The sequence below is a fragment of the Hoplias malabaricus genome, chromosome 17 (genome assembly GCF_029633855.1).
Source record: "Hoplias malabaricus isolate fHopMal1 chromosome 17, fHopMal1.hap1, whole genome shotgun sequence".
Taxonomy (NCBI): domain Eukaryota; kingdom Metazoa; phylum Chordata; class Actinopteri; order Characiformes; family Erythrinidae; genus Hoplias; species Hoplias malabaricus.
Window position 1 is genome coordinate 11,479,877 of NC_089816.1, and position 23,876 is coordinate 11,503,752.

The 23,876-nt window shown below is 41.2% G+C and overlaps 1 protein-coding gene across 2 annotated transcripts in view; it reads left to right on the top strand.

Moving 5' to 3' along the window:
* Positions 1 to 22,625, top strand: part of slit3 (slit homolog 3 (Drosophila)) — a 182,397-nt gene extending 159,772 nt beyond the window's left edge. For both annotated transcript variants that reach the window (XM_066648750.1, XM_066648751.1), the window contains exons 28-36: positions 1,095 to 1,234; positions 4,915 to 5,008; positions 5,465 to 5,602; positions 6,995 to 7,238; positions 10,182 to 10,312; positions 18,970 to 19,124; positions 19,568 to 19,856; positions 20,107 to 20,312; positions 20,650 to 22,625. In XM_066648750.1, coding sequence (XP_066504847.1) covers positions 1,095 to 1,234; positions 4,915 to 5,008; positions 5,465 to 5,602; positions 6,995 to 7,238; positions 10,182 to 10,312; positions 18,970 to 19,124; positions 19,568 to 19,856; positions 20,107 to 20,312; positions 20,650 to 20,891 — 1,639 coding nt within the window. In that variant the 3' untranslated portion in view covers positions 20,892 to 22,625. The remainder of the gene's footprint in view (positions 1 to 1,094; positions 1,235 to 4,914; positions 5,009 to 5,464; positions 5,603 to 6,994; positions 7,239 to 10,181; positions 10,313 to 18,969; positions 19,125 to 19,567; positions 19,857 to 20,106; positions 20,313 to 20,649) is intronic.
* Positions 22,626 to 23,876: the final 1,251 nt, after the last annotated feature.

Consider the following 23,876-nt stretch of genomic DNA (forward strand, 5'->3'; position numbering starts at 1 on the left):
TGATTAAAGTAATAAAAATGGAGATATAACAAATTTGTCATTGCATGTTCTTAGCACCAGCGTACAGATAAATAAAAAAGAAATGACACTTGGTGTAAATTAATTTAAAGGCTTAGTTTTTGTATTTAAATATATATAAATTTGTCAGTTACTGCTATGACTTGGCTATTATGAATAGCTGTAATGATGTATAGTAGTGACTGTAAATGATCCTCTAACTGCTGTGAGTTGTTTAGTAACTGCAAGGAACTGCTATGGCACAAATATATCGTTGATATCCAAAGAAAAACATATCTCAAAAATAGTAAGTTTACAGGAGAAGGAAACAACCTTCATAACTTTCAGTGGAAGTCCATGTAAAAAGGTTTTAAGCAAAGTAATTTTGGAGCATTTCTATTGGTCCATTCATCATTACATTTTCAAACAACATGAAGCACAGATACTTTATTAAAATTATAGAGTAAACTAGAAATCCACAAAATGTTTTTTCCGTTGGATATTGATAATCTATAAGTAAAAATTTTATTTGTACTATTTAAATTTTAAGTGTAAGAATTTAAGTGTGTGCCCCCCATGCTGGCCCCTTAATTTTGTAGGGTAAGAAAGCCCTAAATCAGCAGCTGGTCTAACCCTAGCTGTCCATACAGGAGTGGGAGTTAGAGAGTGAGGTGTAGAGGCCTGCTCTATCACATATGCACTTCATTAATGTAGCACATTTCTTGGGTGGTGTTTAGAGGGCTACACAATGGGAGATGAAAGTGGAGAGTGACAGTGCTGGCAGCCGGCCTGATGAGAACCAGGATTAGAATGCCGCCTGCTGAAAATGCCTCACGATCCTGTAGGTTTAAACCTCATCCTGGCCCCATAGCTTATATACAACAAAGCCCCCCTCTTACATTAACTTACATTATATTACAGCTCATTGAACCCAACATAGACATTCTGTGCACTTTCAAAAAGTTCAGTCAGTAACACATGTATGTTTTTAAAAAGAACATATAATTGTAAATGAAATCCATCACATACTATGACTATGATAATTGCATTTAAACACTATTAAACCAGTGACACTTTTGTTCCTCTCCTTCCTTCAGCTGTGTGTGCCCACCTGGTTATGAGGGTCAGCGCTGTGAGGTGAATCCCAACGACTGTGAAGACAACGACTGTGAGAATAACTCCACCTGTGTGGACGGCATCAACAACTACACCTGCATCTGCCCACCCAATTATAGAGGTACTGTCCACAACACTTCATTGCAGCCATAATGGTACCTTTGATGCCTTACAGTTATTTGAGCACAGTGTGGAACAATAACAAATCAGCCGCAGCTTTAGATTCAGATCCTATTAACTCCGATTACTTTGTTCCTAAGGTAAACATGTTCCCCTGTGTTATTGTCTTGTTAGCCATTTTAGCGATAGTGCAATGAAGCTGTAACTCTGGCCTTTATCCACTAGCAATTTATATGGTTGAGATGGCTTTAAAAAAACCCTGGAAGCTAAAATTGCAAGAGGGCAAAGTCCTTTTGGAACAAAACACTGAGTCTGACATTAGCCCTGATTCAGCTATTTTAGAGTACAAGCAATTTCAAGAAGGGTTCCCATTACTTTCATATTGAGCGTCTGAGAGGAAAAGAACAGGGAACACAGGGAAAAAGGAGAGGAAAGAAGAGAAGAGCGGAAAAAGAAAACTAAACGCCTTAAAAGATGTGAGACAAGTAAAGGAGAGGAATAAGAAAAAGAGAGATGTACAGAACAGAGATGAAAAAAGACAATATACACCAGAGAGAATGAGAGCAGGTGGTAACGAGGGAAGAGTACAGAAAAAAAACAGAATGAAGAAGAAAAGAAGCAAAGGAAAGAAGAGAACAAGAAAACTGAAGGAAAGGGGGAGGAGAAGGAAACAGAGGTAAGAACAGGAAAGAGCCAAGGAGAAGAGAAGTGAAGAGAGATGCAGCTGTTTCAGCCCTGTCATTACTGCAGCCAGTTTAATTGCAGCTTCTCCTGGGAGTGGGTGCGGAGTGTGTGTGTGTGTGCTTCTGTGTACCCTCTTTGGTACCAGCCTTGAAGCCAAAGCTGTAGGTTTGCCCTTCACACAGCTGTTGACGATCTGTGTGTGAAGCTGAGCTTAGAGGCAGATGAAGAGGGAAAGCCCCAAAAGCAGAGCACAATCAGAGTTCCTTAACAGACTCATTTAACCCTCTCCCCAACATCATCTCCTACTCTGCTGTGTGTGCATTCCTGTTCTCACTCTAACCTAGTTCCATTAATTACACAGTTTATGTAATCAGTTATCAACATTGGATTTACCATACATGATTTTACATGTTCAAGTCTTCTTTCAGACTTTTGCTTGGTTTGATATGGTTTCACTCATTTGAACATGTTCTCACTAGGATACTAAGTTCAGTTAGCCACATGGAGTTGGCTGTGCAATCTTATTTATGTAAAAAAATTACTTGAGTAGTAGATTAAAGTGATCAGTCAAAGCAGTTCAGGATTCACTTGAGCGGGGTTTCAAAGTGGGGCGGTGGCCCTATCCTCAGGAGACTCCTGATACCTCCGCCTTCTGAGGTCAGGAGTCTTAGTGAGCACAGGGTGAGCTCTCTGGGTGGGTAGTATGGCTAGTTTGGGTTCTCAGGGCAGTTATGTTTTTCAGTTGCATTAACGACCGTAAAAAGATAAGTGGTTGACCTCATGCCTTATTGGATAAGCAGCTTTAACAGATATAGAGTGTTACAATTCACAATAAGATCTTTTAGTAAAATGTGTTTTTTGTGAGATTTAAAGAAAGAATGCAACAATATCTACTTGAAGCATACATCGTTTTCTCACACACTGATATTCCCAGTTTATTGCGGAGATTTGCAGGATATTAAAGTGAATATGGCACTTCACTGGAGCCCCTGATTATCTGTCATGCAGTGCAGTAATGACCTGTCCAGCTCTGCCGGGCTGCCATGACTGAAACAGGCTCAGAATAGTTCATCTTACTGTGAACCAGTTTTTAGCATCTGCTCTGATGCCTTTCAGGATGGAACCAAAAGGTCTCATATGAGTCCTAAACAGACACGGTTCTGACCACAGTAGCGCGCAGAATACCCCACTGGAGCCATTCTCTACATGTTCTCCACTTAATGTATTTTAAATACTTTCTATTCTTCTGTATAAAGTCTGTATGTGTATATGACACTGCAGGAAAGATCAAGCTCTCCTCCACACATCCTCCACTTACTCTATTGTAGTAAAAAATCTAATTTAGATTGTGTTCTCCTTACCCCAAGAAATTCTAGTATCTAAGAAATGTTTGATGTGCAAGACTTGCTTCCCTGATTTTGCTTTGAAAATAACTGATTCCACTTGTGCAGTGTCCCACAGATATACTACATTTACAGCGGTGTGTGTGAAGTAATTTGACAAGTGTCAGATAAATCATTTAAAACATCCCCAGCACTTATCTTTCTCACATTTGGAATATATTTGGAATATGTTGGTTGTTCACTAGAAAGTTGCAACATTTGAATTTTCAGAAGATCATGGGAATTTTTTTATTTCCCTTTGTAATTTTAAATGACTAGATCACTTCAAAAATACAACTCCATTACGCAAATTGTAGGCAAAAAAAATTAAATTGAATTAGAAAGTAAATAGAAAAAAAATTAGCATGGATCTTTCTATGGATCGTGTATCGTTTCTATTTGTTTTAATCTGAAATAGACTGGTGTAAGTGTTTTTTTGACTCTATACGTAATGCACAAGTACAGATACATTTCATACTTCCTGGTGGCTGCTACTGTTGTTTGTAGCTTAGTAATGTTGAGATTAATTTAAGATTTCAGCTTAGAGCAAGAGTGTTAATATTGCAGTGCAGCTGACTTCAGTTTACTGAGACTGTTACTTATTAGCTACATTAGTCATGTAGCTTCAGTGCAGAAATCAAGAAGCAAACTATGGACACTGAGCACATTTGGCCCATTGGGGTGTGGAGGAATTATGTAAATTAGATTTTTGGAAGAACCGCCGCCTTAAGTCCTTTCAGCTTTCCAGCGGACATCTAGATTTGATTAAAAATCTGCAGTCCCAGCCCCAGCCTTTTGCCAGGCTGCAGTTGCAGATGCTGAGGTGTATGGAGGAAATGGCAGTGGCCCACAGAGGACTGTAGCCGCCTGGCTGCTTCCAGCCCAGAAACATCCAGCCAGTCCCCCACAGCTGCTGAGCTGCTGGGCCCAGCTTGAACTGTGGTGGTGGGGAGTTTTGAGGAAGCAGAATCTGGCAACCTCTTTCAAGGCCTGTAGAGACTGCATCTGTTTCTGTGTGTCTGAGTGGCACTGTTGTACTGTAGGGTACCCTGCGCTTGACCAGTGTGTTGTGAAGGCCTTTAAATCGGAAGTGCTCGAACAGAGGGATGTTTATATATGTGTTTGGGGGGGATTCTGAAATGTCCGGCAGCAGGTGGACAGGGACACAGACCGTACTGAAGCCTGTAGATGGCTGTGATTAAGTGCTCTCAGATGGATCCTGCAGAGTTGTGTGGGCCGGCTCTCTCCCTGCCAACACATAGACACGTGTTTTGGCTGGATGCCAGAGCCCCCATCCCACACCCCAAAATCCAAACACCAGCGAACAGTGTGAGGAGTGAGACTGTCAGTGAACCTCAGAAGAGTCATCAAACTCTGTGTTCCATCAAAGCTGACCCATATTTCACTCTACTTCTAGCCCCTGTATACACAGCACCGACGTGAGTTCTTTAGCATGTGCTAAGCCTGTGACAAAGGTGTAAAGCAGGGCTGCTTTTCATTGTAGTATTGTAGTTTTTTATTTATTTTTTTGTCATTAGACCTAGGAGTGGGATTCTGTCTCAAAAAATGTCTCATTTTAACTTGACAATAAACCTATGTTTGTTGTTTGTGCTAGGGGACCTGTGTGAAGAGGTGGTAGACCCCTGCCTGCCTGGTTTTGACCCTTGCCAGCATGACTCCAAGTGTGTGTCCCTCAGTAAGGGCTACAGGTGAGTGTGTTGTCTTCACAGAGACCCATCACATTTGACTTCTAGGTAAAGAGAGTTCAGAGGAGGGGCAATCATAAGCTTTCCTGTACACACTACAAAATAATAATCTTTTTTGTAGTTGCAATGTCATCTTATCAATGAACAATGTGATCAATTTATTTCCTCTCAATATTTACACAAATTGTTCATAAGAGAGGATGAGTGTTTTGAATGTATGTGTTAGAAGTTATGGACAACAACACATAAATTAAGTAGCCACTCCCCTCTCTAACTTCTACCCTCTGAAACAAATGAACTGAGGTGTATTGGCATTACCCTACTTCACTGTGTACATTTTCTAATGTCTCAGTTAGTAGATGAGTCATTTTAGAAACAATATTTTAGACATATACATGAATACTTCTCTTTATGTTGTCTCTCAGTGTTCGCTGCGATGTGTGTGTGTTTGTCTGCTAGTTGTGAGTGTTTGCCAGGCTACGTGGGACAACACTGTGAGCAGGACTACAACGACTGTCTGGAGAACAAGTGTCAGCATGGTGCCGAGTGTGTGGATGCTCTCAACGGTTACACCTGTGTGTGTAAGGATGGCTTCAAGTAAGATCATGTATCATCACTGTCAGTTCAGAAAGTCATTTTGTGTGTGGGTGTGTGTGTGTGTGCGTGGAGTGTGTGATTGGAAAATTACTCTTGGAGGACTATTCTCACAGGATAATACTCACAGGAAAATTTCAATTTATTTTTGAATGTAATAAATCCATTCTGATTAAATGAGTTTAGTGTGGTAATAAAGCTACATCAAATGCAGAAACAAATCTTTCATTAGGGTCAAATTTATGAGAATAAGAAAAGCAGTGATGGTTAAAACACAATTATTCAGGATTAGGCAGAGTAGCATAAATTCACACACTTATAAAGTAATGTAAAATAATGACTTAAGTAAAGGATAAAATACTGTCTCGGAAACACACCTTGAGTGAAAGTACAAACACAACAGCTGAAATGTGATAATAGGTCACATGATCACATGATAAGACATGTTTTACACAGTTACCCCTGCATATTATGTACACAGGAATGGCCATGGAAGATTAACATTATTCATTGAGTCGTTGATGCATACACACACACACACATATACACAGACAAATACACACACCAGGTTGCTGAGCTACAGATGGTACTTTATTATACTGCACTGGGCCGTCTCCGCTGAGGCAAATAGCAGATGAATCTCCATGTGGCTAATTATAATGCTATGAGTGTGGGACTGCCCTGTGGATCTGAGTGAGTGAGTATGTGTCTGTCTGTGTGTGTGTGTGTGTGTGTGTTTGTGTGTATACACACGTGCATGTGTGTATTTGTCGCCATCAGTGCCAGAAAGCCGCAGGACAGCGCAGCACATCAGCATTAGAGAGGCTGAATCTCTTCTGCGTGTGTGTGTGTGTGTGTGTGTGGAGGGGGGGACATTGCCGCAGCAGCCAGATGAACAATAGCTCGTGCTGCAGCACTCAGCTCATCACATCTACGAACGCTAATTAAGTGTTAGTTGCTTGAGCTCTACATTAATTTGGCTTCCCACCCACCCCTAGCACTCTATCAGTTTGCACCATCATTTTCATCTTTGTAACAACAAAAGATAAAACGTTGTGTTAATCTGTGAAAGAAACTCGAAAGTGGAGGCAGACTGAATCACACCTCCAACAATCTCACTTTGAAGTTTAGCCAGTGGGACAGGAGCCTTGTTTAGTGATTTGATCAAAGGATTCATTTAACCTTTTTGAAATCTACAGGCTTCACTGGGATATTGCTATACCTCTTAATGACAGTCGCATAATGTTCAAACTTTAGCACGCAACTGTTGGTTGGGAATCCCTAACAAAACACATCTGCACAACTGCCAGCTGACTGAGAAATAACATTCTAATATTCTGAATTCTCTCTCTCTCTCTCTCTCTCTCACTCTCTCTCTCTCTCTTACTGTCACAGCGGGCTTTTCTGTGAGCATCCTCCTCCTATGATTCTGCTGCAGAAGACGAGTCCGTGTGATCAGTCAGATTGTCAGAACAGAGCTCAGTGTGTGTTGGTGGAGGGAGAGCCTGTGTGTCGTTGTCTCCCTGGTTTCTTTGGCAACAAGTGCCAGAAAATGCTGACCGCACACTTCCTGGGCAAAGATGCGTATGTAGAGCTCCGTGGGACGAAGATCCTGTCTTCCACTCATATATCTCTCCAGGTACAAGACCCTACCCCCACCACCCACTCCATCCTACACACCTACAGTATTATTATCACATCTCATAGCATTGTACACTAAATTAGCCCTTAATGCCACAGGCAAGATAAATCTGTGTTCTGTTTCTTGCTCCTCTTGCTCCTTTGAGCCCACAACACAAATTATGTTTTAATTATGTTAAAAAAACAAAAACAAATATCCACTGTATTTTCACACCCACAGAGATGTAACAGGACTTCCACGTTCACGCTCTCCTCAGATCTGTGCTCATACATGTATGCTTAGAGTTTGTACTGGTGTACATTAAATTCCTTTAAATTTAAAAAGCCCACAAATGTGTAAATTAATGGGAACCCAGGTTGTCACTTTGTATAATTTCCCCAATGCAGTATTTTATGATGTAATGTAAACAAAATGCCTCATTAATGCCTACTGGAATATTGAAACCAAATACAGACCCACACAGGCAGGTCCAAGAAGTGAATATATATCTTTTTTTTAACACTTACATTCAAACTTTACATACAAACATAGAGTACGTGAATGAATGAATCATAGAGGGCACAACTGCTGACTGAAATTCACAAGAAACCAATATCTAAATGTTACATTGGAAACCTGTGTTCATTTTGTAAGAGCTGAGTCCCTTTTACAAATTCAACTGAAAGCTCTGTTAGGAGACAAATTGAACTGAGTGAACTCTGTAATGCAGAAGTACTCCAGAGCAGTAAATAGGATATACTGCCGAAGAGGTACTACTTCAGCAGCTTAAGGTCAGCCACAGCCGAATCTCTGAAACCCACAGCTTACTAAATTTGCCCTGCAGACAGATTACCTCAAATATCCCCCTTCTAAAACAATCCACAACATCCCCCCCTCCCCAGTCCCTATAAACCAATTAATGTTGACAACCTTCCCTGTTAGCTCTGCTTTCTAATGGGTCTTGCTGAACAAATATTGTCCAACCCTCTCCATAAATGCTGCTAAACTCTTACCTAGCATAGCCACAGAAAGTGATGTGCCTGCCTAACATCTGTTCCCGGCCTTTCATCGACTACAGCCCTCGATCTAGCCCCGCTGACATTATTAGAATGTCACCCTTTGTCCACTGGCATGAATAATGTCACCCTGGAGGACATATATTATGGTAATGGAAGTTGAGCCAGGTCTGTTATCGGCCACAATCAGGAGCGTCCACGTCAGGGCCGGATCGCATCTCTGCTACAAATGAGCCGCCCTCAGACAGGGCACCCTAATGTTAATTAAAGGAGGAGAAGCTAAAAATAGCCTGCATATTCTTTATCTTCCTGCAGAGGTGAGAGCTAATGACTGTAGGTTTTACAGCAGAGCCAGCAACACTTAATGCTTTCTTTCATACCTCCAAATTGTTAACATTTCATGTTTTGATGTACAACCCCATTTTCAGAGATTTTTTATAAATGCAATAAATATTTGGATTAAATTATATCTAATGTTTTCACTGATCCACTTGGCACCATCTCTGTCTGAATGGTTTATATATGTATGGTTTTCTCATTGCACTTTTAGGTTGCAGTTCCTCAGTTTTCTGAATTAATTCCAAGCCTGTGTGGCAATATTTGGCACAATAGAATGGCAGTTTATTATAAAATGCCATCTGATGGCTCAAAAGTTACACACTTTCAGCTGCATTGCCTTCTATGGACTGGGATTTGTCTGGATTTCCTGACAATTCCTTCACAATATTGTTTAAAGTAAACAGGGAAAGATCTAAATTCAAAAACTCTGATGAATTGCACCGAATTACTCCGGTCCGGGGTAAGCTCCAGGTCCACCACGACCCTGAAATGGATTAGTGATTACAGATAATGAATGAATGAATGAATGAAAATGCTGAAGATGTTTTGACACATAGTGAGCCAAAGTTTGAGCCTTCCCTGAATGCTCCTTTTATATAATTTATATTCAGTATCACACCTGTCCCTACCTTTTTGGTGTGTGTTACTAGCATCCAATTCTGAATTTGTTCATATTTACAAAATATCTAATTGTTTAGTGAAAGTCAAATAAATGTTCAAGAGAATGAACAAATCACAGTGTTCCAACTTTTCTGGAAATGCATTAGTAAAACCAGACAAATTCACGGGGCATGTTGGACTCTGAGGTACTAGTCCATTCTCTGAGAACGCTGCCAGCCTCAGAAATGTGTACTGAAAATAACTTGTACACAATGGCTATTTGGCTGTACGTTAAATAAATGAATGGTGGTCTCTGATTCCTGCACAATAGTGTTGATAGAGAAATACATATATTTGGATGTTAAGGGTTAATCTGTGTTTTATCATTTGAAAAACATTTTGAAAAACATCTTGTCTACTCAGGATCCTCCGATTCTTGGGAATAATGAATTGATGTTTTTAAACATGGGGGAATGGGAAATATGTAGCTTGTGCTTTGCAGTTATGTAGCAAAGTGAGCAAATGATGCTTTTCAAAGCATTAGTCTTGTAGTGTCTTAGTTGAAATTCCGAGCTTGCTCTGGTCTGGCATGTGGTCACGCTAACTGCTCATATGGCTCCAGGCTACTGGACGAGAGTGAAAGGGCTCTTCTGGGGATCATTTGATGCAGAGTGGGGCTTCCACACTTCATAAACACCGTTTGACTCCTGTCTCTCTCTCTCTCTCTCTCTCTCTCTCTCTCTCTCTCTGTCTCTCTCTCTCTCTCTCTCTCTCTCTCTCTCTCTCTCTCTCTCTCTCTCTCTCTCTCTCTCTCTCCCTCTCTTACTCCCTGTGTATGATTGGAACACTAGTAGCAGCCCCAGGTTCTTTGCAGGTGTCCTGTTTGATATGATTGACTGAGCTCTGAATTTAAGAGCTAAGCCCTGCAGTCCTTCTTCAGTTCTGATGTCAAGTGGACGTTTACCATGCTCTCTCTCTCTCTCTCTCTCTGTTTCTCGCTCTCTAGTTGGCTACTGATAAGGACAATGGCATGCTGCTGTATAAAGAGGATCATGACCCTCTGGCTCTAGAACTCTATCAAGGCCACATTCGACTGATTTATGATATTGCCAAGTACCCTCCAACCACAGTGTACAGGTAATAATGGAATACATACACAAACACAAGGTGTTGTGGTAGTGAGATATAGTATTAGGGTTACTTTGTTCTTTAACAGTTAGTGCTCTATTATGTAAGTTCTATACTGAGTAATCACATTAAAGTTATTGTTCTTCTCTTATTATGTATCTACAATATTACAATATTAATTATGTACAGTGTTATTAAAAAAACACTTTTCTTAGAGTAGATTATTCATGTCATGAATGTGAGCAGCGCAGAGCAAGCTAACAGTCTGTTAATTCACACTTACATGAAACTGATAAAGATCCTTGTGGTATAGAAGAGAGTTTCATATCTTCACCGGAACAGTCTCAATGTTTTTTTCTTCAGCTATAGCTCTGAAAGATGTCAAATATATTCAGGAAAAAAATATTTTGAGGCCACTGTTTTTGGAACGGGGCGACACAGTGGCGCAGCAGGTCACACAGCTCCAAGGACCTGGAGGTTGTGGGTTCGATTCCCGGTCTGGGTGACTGTCTGTGAGGAGTTGGTGTGTTCTCCCTGTGTCCGCATGGGTTTCCTCCCACAGTCAAAAAACACACGTTGGTAGGTGGATTGGTGAATCAAAAGTATCCGTAGGTGTGAGTGAATGTGAGAATGTGTGTTGCCCTGTGAAGGACTGGCACCCCTTCCAGGATGTGTTACCACCTTGAGCCCAATGATTCCTGGTAGGCTCTGGACCCACCGTAACCCTGAATTGGATAAGGCAGGAATACACCCTGGAGGGGGCGCCAGTCCTTCACAGGGCAACACACACACATTCACTCACACACTCACACCTATGGACACTTTTGAGTCGCCAGTCCACCTACCAACGTGTGTTTTTGGACTGTGGGAGGAAACCGGAGCACCCGGAGGAAACCCACGCAGACACAGGGAGAACACACCAACTCCTCACAGACAGTCACCTGGAGCAGGAACCGAATCCACAACCTCCAGGTCCCTGGAGCTGTGTGACTGCGATACTACCTGCTGCACCACCGTGCCGCCCAACTTGTATCCAAATGCTGGTAATATTTTTGATAGTATGAACATTAAATTGAAACACCTATCCATTGCTGATCATTTTATTTATTTATCCACTGATAAGTGATATAATACTGATATCAGAACTACTTCTAGTATATAAGCTATATATAAACACACACTACTGAAACACATGTACAGTGAACTGTGATTTCATACTTGCGTTGAAACTAAACATACACATTCCTTTTCAAGGTATTTCATTACATGAAACACAAACAGGCTCATTAATCTGCCCAAAAGACGGCTCACACAAAACAGACCTTACCACACACATTCAGACTGCTTTAGCGAACTGCTTCAGGCCAAACACATGCGACTGTTACCTTTACCCTCAGTCCCAAAAAAACTAATCCCCAAAACCAGGGTTTACACACAGAGTTCTGTACAGCACTGGGTGCATGTGCCTCATCCACTCAGACTGCTCTGTTCAGTGGAGCCCCACAAGTAAGCTTTTAATGTCAGCTCTGCTTTTACAGCTACCTGTGGGCTCTTTTTAACCTATTGGGTATGTTTCCAATGATTTAGAGATGTACTTTAGTTCCAGAGAATTTCTAATGCTAATTAGTGTCTATTTAAGCACAGTTTCAGTGCTTCTTTTACAATTTAACAATCTGAAGCAACACACTCTTTACCGTTGTTCCATGCAGTTGGACGTTCTTAGATAATTTCGCACCCACCATGCCTTTTTTACCCTGATGTCCACATAATGTTTTTGTATATATATATATACAATATATAAAAACATGAACATGTGCTAGTGCTGTAAAAGCATTTTATACACAGCAGTAATACATTGCTTAAATATATACTTATAAGAAAGTAGTCACATCATTCTTCCACCTTTAAATAAGTCAAAGAAATTTGGTTTATTACATGTTTTCCAGTCATTGTGATTTTAATCCTGTTATTATGGTCTGAAGGGGGAGCAGTGCACTTACTGCTTGACCTCAAGCTTAAGAGCACAGCCATTGGCTCACAATCCTAAAATTAACCTTAAGGACACCACCCTTAACCTTAAAGTTTGATTCACACAATGCATAATTTGTACATCTTTCAGCCCTTTCAGACCTGCTCTTGTTTTTACACGACTTTAATGAAGGGCTGATATGATTGCAGTGTAAAGTTGCATTCATGATTGTAGCTATCTAGGAGTAAATAATAGAACAGTTTCCCATTCAAATTACAGCTCATCCTGTCCCTGTTTAATGCTCTGATACACTTCTATAGTTTGATTGTCAACACTGTGTAAGGATGGTAATTTAGAAAAATGAGTGGGCCACGCTCTGATTCCCTGATGATTTGGACAAACTAGGGTTGACTGAGATGGCATAACAGGGCAGTAAAAGTTGTGCATAACTGTGTAAAGCCTCATGCACTAATAGTGTGATTCCTCATGCAGCAAACTTCCCTCTTGAAGCTCAGACACATCATTTGAAAGATGCCAAAGGTGAATTTTAAGGTGATCGATCATGGTTCATTTTGACAGTGTGAATGCCTTTACCGCATTCATTTCACACAGCACCTCCATGGCCTGGCAGCTGTGACTGGGTCCTGTTTAATAGCAGGCAGCAGAGGAAAGCTGGTTTGAACCAGGCTCTCAGACCCTGCCCACCAGATAGCTTCTTATTGATCCAGACCATATCTCTCTTTCTCTCTCTTAACTTCTGCCACTGCCTAGGGCCTGATCGATTGCTCTGTTGGACATGTCAGAGCATGTAAAAATAACATTTCATCCAGGATTCCAGCCTAATGTGTACTGAGATGGAAAATGTCCAAGGTTATTACTAGCACATGGAGGGTTTTGTAATAGTACGTTCAAAAAAAATGTTTTCTGTTATTACTCTTCGTCATAACTTCATAGCTACAGTGTACCCTCCAAGTAAATAAACAGTGACATGTATTATTCTGTACTTATTATTTTAATAGTATAAATATATTTAAATCATGTTTTGTGATGTGCAATTCCATCCCCAAACAGACTTTATCCTGAGACTACACTGTGTTTATGTGATATATGAAAACGTTTGCTGAAGATGTAAAGGTTAAAGCATAAAAGGAGAACTCTGGGTTTCCTTTGCAGAGTAAAGGTTTCATTGTTAAACTTGATGAACCCTGCTCTGTTTCTGAGGATGGCTGTGTTCTGGAAGCTGGTTTGTGCAGCTCCAGTCAGTACGTGTCATGGCTGCCTTATTCTGTGTGCTCAGCCTCTCATTAGGCCATTTTTCCACCAGTGATGTAGTGCTCTCTGTGGCTTTGGCCTGCCTGAAGGCCATTGTCTCTGGACATGTGGGGAGATAGTGCTGGGGTGAATGAGAGGGGATGAGGAGGGGGACAGTTCCCTTTGACTGTGAGGTAGAATTGCCCTTGTCTGCCTTCATTAGGTCGATATGAGCCACAGCACAAGTGTTCCTGAGGTCTCTGTGTTACACTTAGTGCCAGCGGTGCGCAACCGAAGTTGACAAGGCCCGTCCAGGGCCTGCTGCTCAATTTGTAACCCCGTCCCACCCCGGAACGCTTGGCTCTCAGATGCAGAGCGTGGCTACGGTGGGAGAATCCCAGAGCTCCGCTTTAGCAGCTCTCCATGGGCGATCGACTTCAAATGCAGGACGAGGTCATAAAGCACTGGTGGAGCGAAGATCAGAGGAGAATAGAATGTCTGCTCCTGTTTCTGGCTGTCTGCAGGAATTAAGCGCCAAAAAATGTAATTTTCTTCTTAATCAGAATGTAGTCATGCAGCTAAGGCATATTTAGTGAGCAGCGTTTGCTTTAGAACTACAAGGATGTTGTAAGTCACAATGTTATCTGTAAAATAGCTTTTTTTTTTTTTTTTTAGCTCATTTTAAGGATATTTAGATAAGACTTTAATTACAACTGACATTAATCCACATAAATATTTATATATAATTATTCTAATAGGCATAATTTGTCTTAAAGAATGATGTAACCAACTTTTATATAAAGCTGACATATATTTTTCGGATGAAATTCATTTTTTGGACTTTGCCATAGAGTAAAATGTATATGTGGATATAAATATTCAGTTTCTGACACAGTAACATCATATGACAAAAAAAACTAATTGTACAAACAACATACAGTGTCAAAGACATAAACAAAGTCATATAAACATGATGGTTTAAGTTTAATCAGCATATTTTGCATGCATTTTGTTATTGTAGAAGCAGAAACTCCTCCATTACCATTAGTCTTTAATTAGTGCAAAATTAAGGCAAACTGATGGACACCAACCATGTTTTGAATAAGAACAAAAGAAGTCACGGAGTTACTCGCCCTACTCTAGCCAGAAGAAAACAAGGGAAAATCGTGGATGCGTGTCTTTGTGAGGATTGGCACTGAAGGAAAGAATGATGAGTGAAGAATGAGGGAGGGGTGTGAGGAAAGACAGATCAGACCCCGGAGAGAGCTGGCGGAGAGTGAAGGACACTTATCTCTCCTGAATGATCTCGGTGGATGGGGGTTGGGACGAGCGATATGTGCAGAGAAGGGAGGGGCCAGACTCTTAACTAGCAGTAAAGAATCATTAGTATTAGACGAATGCCGTGGTCCGTGATGCTGGCTGATGCTCTGCCCTTTCCCAAATGCCACGCTAATCTCTCTATTAGTTTAAGCAGCCGCGTGGGCCGTCGTTCGGCGGATAGCAGTGGTTTTTGTGGAAACATCTCAGGAAATTGAAGGAGAATGCTAGAATTGCAGCCCTCGCTACCCCCTCCACCCACACAGCATGGGCTCTGAGACTTGCACCACGCCTAACCCAATAGAAACCGGCCAATGTTTGTCATGTCAACTGCTCTGGAGCCGAGCACAGCCGGGGTGATGGGGGGTCAGTGTGTGTTTTTATTGGCTGTTTTCTTTGCTTCGCCTGGGATTAGAGCTCAGTTCCTGTGCGACTGAAGCCTCAGGCTCAAGGAAAAACTGCAGTTTTTCAGAAAGGCGGCCAAGAGAAGCTGAGCAACTCTTGAGCATCTGAGGTGAATGGAGAGGGGCTGCTGAAGGATACAGTGGAGCTGTTGGAAGTCAAGATTTTGGTCTAAGTTTAAGGCCAAGACTGGGGTCTAGGGTTGATAAGCTTGGGCCTGCAACTCAAGGCCTGTGCTGGAACTAGTAAGAAACTAGACCTAGTCTACAGCCCTGGAGAATCAAGTTTCTACACATCTGGCTCTAATACTCAAATGTTACTGAAAGGTTTCTTAGATTAAAATTGGAGATAAACTCTCCAGAAGCTCCATCAGCAGTCTTCTGCTAGAGGAATATCTTAGATTAGATTAGATTCTTTTTTATTAGATTCGAGAAGATGAGATTAGATTACATGTTGGAAATGAGTGGGCAGGCACAGCTTACACAGGCCTCAGAAAATAAACATAAAGATCTGTCCAAAAGTCTCAAAATCGAGGGACAACACATGCTTAAGAGACAGCAATATAAAATAATGCATACCCCCCCATGTTCATCCTTTTTAACCAGGCTGCTGTGTACATGGTTTATTTTCATAATTTTACCTTGACAGCCCACTCCCCCCTCACTTGTTTACAGTTGCAGCTACAGAAGCATGATTAACTGTGTGTTGTCTGAGCATTACCCCATTAAATGAACCCTAGGTTTCCTATTTAGCTAATGATTCTTACGGAGTGAATCAATATATCATAAATTCCTTGTGATGCACAATGGTGTCATATAGATCATTACTGATATGAATGTTATTAATGATTGAAATCAGTGCCAGAATTCTTAATTGATCTTATTGAACAAGTCCAAAACCTCACAATATACTGGTGCGTTTGTACCTGTCTTTAGACCGAGTGCTCAGCTCCTCTGGGTGTTTGTGACTGCTGCCCCGCAGTGATACCAAAAGGTCATTGGAAAACACAGCAATGTTTGAGGGGCACATGCCCACTCGGCTGACACCAGAATGTTGAACACATCATATCTGGGAAATGCTGTGCTAGATTTAGCCTTTTTTTTCTAGAGGAAAAGACGTCTGACTGTCGGTATCAGTGTCCCTGTGGCTCTGAACTGCTTCCCCCCTACTCTGTCTCTGTTCACTAAACAAGCTTGTAGGATAGTGCTCCACTCCCAAAGAAGTGTAATTGAGCTTACAGCTGCAATCCATAACTGCATCGACTGCCTGTGTAACATCAACTTCACCCAGTCTGGCGAGACCCTGCTGTAAGCAAATGATAGTGCCGGGTAATTGAATTTGGAAAACGTAAATATGTCTACAGGTTCACTGATTTTAGATAACTTTCTGAGATGAAGGCTCCGGTAATTGTGTCTAACTTTGTGTATGTGTCGTTCATAATGTGGTTTCGCAGAGGGGGAAAAACAGAGTATTTTATTTTCAGCTGACAGGAAATTGACTTCCCCCACTCGAGAGGGAGGGACACGAGGCCGCTGAAATCTTCAACGGCTTTGTGTTTGTTTTTATGGAGCCCCATAATGGGGCGCTTGAAGCTAATACGCAGCCTAGGCACACATCAAAAGCCCCACCAGCCTCTCCCCCCACCCCCACTCCTCCTCCAAAAATATTATGACCTCTGGAAAATTTCTGCCTGTCAAAACGCAGACAAAAGGCCAATACTGATCAACGCTGCCACTCCTGAGAGCAGCCAGTGAGACTGTGTTGGTCTCTGCTGCCCCCAGCTGGTGCAGTGGGTTTAAAGCCTATTGTCAGCGATTCACACAAAAGCCCTGATGTACTGAGAGGATTAGGATGGGATTAAGTGTATTTTCGTTCTTCAGGATTTGGTTCTGTTTTGTAATATGTTAACCTCCACCTTCCTCTTCCGCTCCCCACTTGGCTAGCGTACAGAACCTCAGGCTGATTTGAGTGAAAGACGTTTGTCAAATGTAAAGTGTAATAAATCCAGACGTCCGTGGTTGTGTTTATGTAACAATTGGACAGGTGGGTGACTTTTTGGGGGGTCTTACAAACGGAACGTTGTGTTGCAAAGAACATGTTTTGAAATACCAAAATTGAATTATGAGTGTGTAATGAAAACCACACATACATCTGCATTGGGCCTGTACTGAGCCAAGACCTCAGTAAAGCTTGGCCAATAGCTGGGCCATGTGTCTGATCTATGTCTGCACCTATGGCCTCAGCACTTCTGCAATGGAACTGCCAGTGAAGCGCCAGCTTAAACAGAAGTGTGGCCACAAGCCTCAAGTAAGCTCAACTTAATGCTGGCCTGTTTGCCTTATATATCTGAACATTTTTGCTCCGTCTTATGTTTTTTCCTATGTGGGATGTCTGTGGCCAGTTGTTTGGTAAAGAGGATATAGAACAGGACCACCTATGGTCAGGCTCGGTGAAGTATGAGAAGCCAAAGCCTCCTTCCAGATTTTGCACCCCATTAGTTTGAGTTGTTAATTCGATGCTTGAGCAACTTGACCCGCAGTGGGTTTAGCGAAAGTGTACGATTCTCACAGTGGAAAGAGATGGCTTTTGACAAGTAATGCCCACATGCTGTTTTTGGATGTGCTTTGCACTTTTCTTAGAAAAGAGAAGCTGGCAGAAAATAGAGGAAGAGCTTGTATTGGGTAGAGTAGAAGAACAAGCCATAACACTACATAACTACACATCTCTCTCTCTCTCTCTCTCTCTCTCCTATCTGCCAAACCACTGTCTCTAGCTGTCTGTAGCTACTTGTGTTTCCTCCAGGAATAATTCCTCCAGTGGAGTATGTGAGTCTCTGTAGCCCAACATGACCTGCTTTCTCAGACTAAGTTGTTAGTTCACATAGGGTTCACACAGGGTCATGACCCCACAGATTGCAGTATCATCTTAGACAAAACACAAATGCTCAGCCGTCAGCAGGGGTGAGGGGAGTTGCTTCATCTGTAGGCCGCAGTATGGGAAGCTGGAAAATGTTAAGGTATTATTGGCGCTCAGGGTGCAAGCACAATATGTGGGCCCAGCCAAAGCCGTGCAGCTGAGCAGACAGGAGCTTGCTGTCATGCCTGTGTTTTGTGGGCTCTCATCACTCTGTGATGGTTTCACATGAGCAAGCATAAAGGAATTGCTCTTCTGGGTTCATCCAAAAACCAAACCAAACACACCTAGCCCCTCACCTCTACATGCTCTGCCTCCATTGGCCTCAGCACGAGAGAGTGTTAGCTCCACTCAACACACGAGAGAAAGTTCTCAGCCAAAACAAGCTCCTCTCACCCTGTTCTTCCCATCAGTGCCAAACCAGAGCTTGTAAAAACACCACCTGGCAGATATAGGATTTACAAAGCAAACGCCGACACTTCACACTGTACGCGTCTGTCATTTTGAAGTTGTAAAGGCTTAACTGACCTATGTTCACTGTAAATGTGTTTTTCTTGCATCTGTAGTAAAGTTTTACAGAGTGTTAATAAAAACACTTGTCCATCTACAAAATATCTTAATAAAAAACATTTAGAGCACATTATTAATTTAAAATGACACTGTGTTGTGGTGAAATAGGACACAGAATAAACCAGGTGTAGATTTTTGCTGTTAGCACGGTGGCAAAATCATTGACTATGGAACAGTTTACCTCACTCAGGCAAACCTAGAAATAAACAAACGCTTTTTCTATGTTTCTGTGTGTTTGTGTCAGTGTGGAGTCTGTGAACGATGGATTCTTCCACACAGTGGAACTGCTGATCCAGAATCAGACACTGAGTCTAGTGGTGGATAAAGGAGCTCCCAAGAGTCTGGGCAAGATTCCCCGGCCGCCTACAGTGGAGCTCAACACCAAGCTCTATATCGGAGGTCAGAACCCAGAGCAAACATATTTACACACATCTCACATGAATATCTAAGGCTAATAAAAACGGTGTACTTTGGTTAAAGTTACAATTTAGTAAATAATCCAAAGTGCACACTTTTATCTTTAACCCAAATGTAGTCTCATAAAATGTGTTAGGTTTCTGAAGTTTTGTTTTGGTTTAATTTCGCTAAGAAAGCTTAGACATGGAAAAATAACAATATATAAAACCTAGAAATATCCGTTGCCTTAAAAACAGTGCAGAAAGGTTAAGAAACCTCAACTAGACTTGTTTACATGATTTTTCAGAGTGTGGAATTCTATTACAGAAATGGACATATAGAAACATTAGTAGCAGCCTGCATATTGAAGCCTGAACTTTGCATTTTTGAGATAGATATCTAGATGATTCCCGTGCTTTTATTCATACAGACTTTCTTCATTTCAGGGGTGCCCTCTACACTCAGCTTGTCAGGCCTGCGCACTGGACCTGAACGCCCGTCTCAGTCCTTTAATGGTTGCATCCATAACGTACGGATTAATGGGGAGCTGCAGGAGCTGGGCAGTGTGCTGACCGGTGGTGAGGAAATCCTGCCTGGCTGCCACTCCTGCAGTGTGTGTGCTGAGGGAGCGTGCAGACAGAGAGGTGAGGCCGGAGTGACCTGCGAGTGTCCTGCCAGCAGCAGCGGCCCGCTATGTGACGAGCAGATCACCACCAACCCCTGCCAGAACAGCAGGCATGGATCACATGCACAAACACATACACACACAAACTCTCTCTTTCTCTCTCTCTCTCATTTGATGGTATCATGTGTTAACTGTTGGCTAGATAACCTGGTTAATTCATCTTCTTTTTCTGTTAAATTTTAAGGCATCTCCACCAACTTTGTACTATAAGATTTTAACTGTGAATGTAAAGGTGGAGAATATGTAGATGCAAAATTGTCAGATAATATAAACTCTTTCTCTCTCTCTCTCTCTCTGCAGGTGTTTACATGGTCTGTGTGTGGCCAAGGGCTCATCATACAGTTGCAAGTGTGTGCAGGGTTATTCAGGCCAGTACTGTGAGAGGAGAGAAGAGCCATTGGCCTGCAGGGGGCAGCACTGTGTGCATGGAGAATGCAGAATTGACGAGAGGGGAGAGGCTGCATGTCACTGCCAGCCTGGCTACACAGGCCCCACTTGTGATACAGGTGAGACATGACGCACTGCAGACCACATTCCCCAAGGTTTCACTGTTTTCCCAGAAGGAGAAACCCAACTCTCTGTGCTTCAGTGCTACACCAGAAGCAACCGTTGTTCATCAACAGATCAGCACATTAAGCACACATGCTGATTGTAATTAGGGCCAAGGGGGTGATGTTTTATCTACTCTTGCTGTCTTAAAAGAGGGTGATGATACTGTCATTGAAGCTGAATTAAAGTAATTGAATGAAGTTCTATAAATTCCTCACTCCCTTTTACTCATTACGAACAATGTATTTTCCAAGGTTCCATTTGTGATGTTTATGTCTCTCCTCTTTCCCCCAGAATTGAGCTGTCAGGGAGAGATGGTTCGGGAGCAGATGAAGCGTCCCATGGGCCACAAGACCTGCACGTCCACTAGTAAAGTGCCCAGGGTGGAGTGTCCACATGTTTGCTACACAGGCCTCTGCTGCACACCCACCAAGACTCGCAGACGGAAAGTCAGCTTCAAGTGCTCTGATGGGTCCTCCTTCTCTGAAGAGTTGGAGACGACCATGGAGTGTGGCTGCTCAAAGTGCCCCTCATAATGACCCCGTCACACACCACCTACCTTCAGCTGGGAGCCAGAGGGAAAGAAGAAAATATATTGTAAAATAAATAAAAAAAACAAATAGAACTTATTTTTATTAAGGGATTTTTTTTCTAAAGAGGAAAGGACTGTTTTTATGATGTTGCTTTGATATATGTGATATGAAGTTATTTTGTATCAGTGAACACACACACACCAGATTAACATTCCTGAAAATATATGAATTTTTATATATAAAAAATGTGTGTGTAAATCTATATAAATGTACAACCTAACCTAAAAGGATTAATTTGAATTGTTTATTGCATGTCTCTGTGAGTGTGAGAGGGGAGTTTTTCAGGACACTTTACGACCTAAGACGTGAATGAAAAGTGCTCATACTGCCAATCATTGGGGTATATGATGAACTTCAAAGGTGAAGAGGATTGCAATAAAGTGCTCCGCTGGTGAAATGAACTTTTTTTTTTAAACCAGTGCCTCTTACCCAGCATGCCTTGTGATGGACTCCAAAGGGCTCACATGCAGAGCTAATGGAACAGTGGGCTAATGGGAACTATTTCTGTCTCAAGAGCTTGTAACTGGACATTTTTTTCACGTGTTCTTTACTTCCTTTTGGGGTTTTTTGGTCTACATTTTTCCATCAGAGAGCGATCAGTAGACTTTCTAGGAAGACGGCTCTGGATCACTGGTCATACATTAGTTAAATGTTTTTCCTTGTATTTCTTGCATGATTGCATGGAAGTATCTAGGAATGAATGTGAACTCTTACTCTGTGTTCAAGCAGTGGTCAGTCCTGCTCTCTGCTTGGGCCTTGTCTGGTACCTCGCTACAAATACATCTTAATTGTAGCAGTGTGTTGTCAAAATAGACCACAGTGACATCTCTGATGGAAAGCTTTCCATATTGACGCAGTATTTCGTCATAACCGTCCCTTACTAATGTATTACAGAAAATATGTTACGCCCATTACTACTGTATTTTGTATCATATACCCATTGTTTTTTCCACAAAAATGTCTATATTTTACAGACACCCTTTTCAAAACAGATGAAATTTCTCATAAGAAAAGCAAATATGGCTCAACCTCTGTTACCAAAGCCCTTATTATGGAATAAATCATCAGGTCTAATTAAAGCTCCAAATCCACTACCCAGTGTACAACATGAATGATAAATGAGCTGATGTAAGATGCATTATATTAACACCTGTACAGATAAAAACAGTGGAACTAATAGAAGGTCATTTCTGCTTGAATATGAGCTAGAAAATGATGAATAACTTACTATGAATGTTGAATTAAAACTTTTAATGAAACAGATTTTTGTTTTTTTATTATGAATTCCCATTTATTAATTTATGAGCAAATCTATGACCATCAGTCAGACCCCTTAATCTGCAAGCAATCTTTTCTTATTAATCTTAAACCTCATTATTCAGTAACTATGAAGATTCAAACACCATTTCCGGATTTCTTATGAAGTGCAATAAAACAATCTGTGATTTAATCATCTTCTTGATGCTATATTTCACTGACAGAAGTACAAAGAAATACTTTCTAAAAACTAATGTTTTATGGACCAACTTCTACACTGCGGCATGATGGTTTCTCACGCAATGCCATCTGACGGCTTGATCACACAGGTTCAGCAGTCCTTTCTGGTCTTGCCTGACATGGACAGTAGATGGTAAAGACCTGAATTCCTTGCAGTCCTGCACAGAGAAATGTTTTTTAAATGTCTGAAACTTTTACCACAAATAGCACAAAATCGTAAGCCATGACATTTCTTGCTTGCAAATACTGAGCTTGGATGTATTACGTTTATATATATGTATATATATATATATATATATATATATATATATATATATATATATATATATATATATATACACATTATCGCTGTCTAATTTTGTGGATATTTAATTTACTACATTGTAACACAGCAGCTGTGTTTCACACTGTGTGATCATGATGAATGGGACAACAGAAATGCTCAAAAATAAAAATTAAATAAATAAAATATTTTTTACATTCACTTCCAGTGAAATTTAAGGTTTTTTTTCCTCCTGTAAAGCTGCTGTTTTGGATGGACATGTTTATCATTCAACTTAACTAGTTTCACCATTTTCCCAACTTTTTTGAGGGTTTGCGGGCTTTAAAATATACTTTGTTTTTATTTTCAACCTACAGTCAAGTTGGTCAGCCAAAACACTGCTTTTTATCTGTAATTTTGTCAGATACATGAAGGTTTAAGAGAATTACCACATCACAGATTCTTGTTTAACTGCATTAAGAAATCTGAACATTTAACAAAATACGTGGGTTATATTAGAGACTCGGGTAGTGGAAGCACTGAGCATGTTTGTATCCCAGTTTAGTTTATGTAGCCTTGGAGATACAAGTCCAGTTATGCTAATACATATTCATTCCTTCATTTTCTGTAACCATTTATCCAGTTCAGGGTCATGGGGTGTCAGGTCCAGGTCCGGTGTTAATAAATAATAATTAAATTTTAATATTTCACTCACATGCTGAGTAAAATTATCCTCAAAACCTATCCCAACCTATTCACCTTCATTGATATTTGCTAAGATTTGATGTATTTTAAGACACAGTAAAATGACCTTGGTGTAGCTGAATACTGATCGTGTATGTTAATCTTACAGATTACTGTTAGAGATTTGAATACTGGCGAGATAAAGAGCGGAGAGCAAATTTCCTGAATTTAATCGCTGACGTGTAAAATATTTCATTAAAACTGCCCCCTCAAAAACTTAAGTCATAACAAGGCTGACTGCGCAGGAAAGCTGTGTCTTTATGAAGGTCAGTGGCCTAAACCTGCCTAGCTCTGTCGCAGACCAGATATCACAAACTCCTGATAACAGAAGACAGCTGACAACGGTTAGTCCACTGAGGGCAAAGCTGGAGGTTCAATGCCGTTTTGTATAGCGTTTTCTGGGCGGAAGAGGCAACATTTTAGCA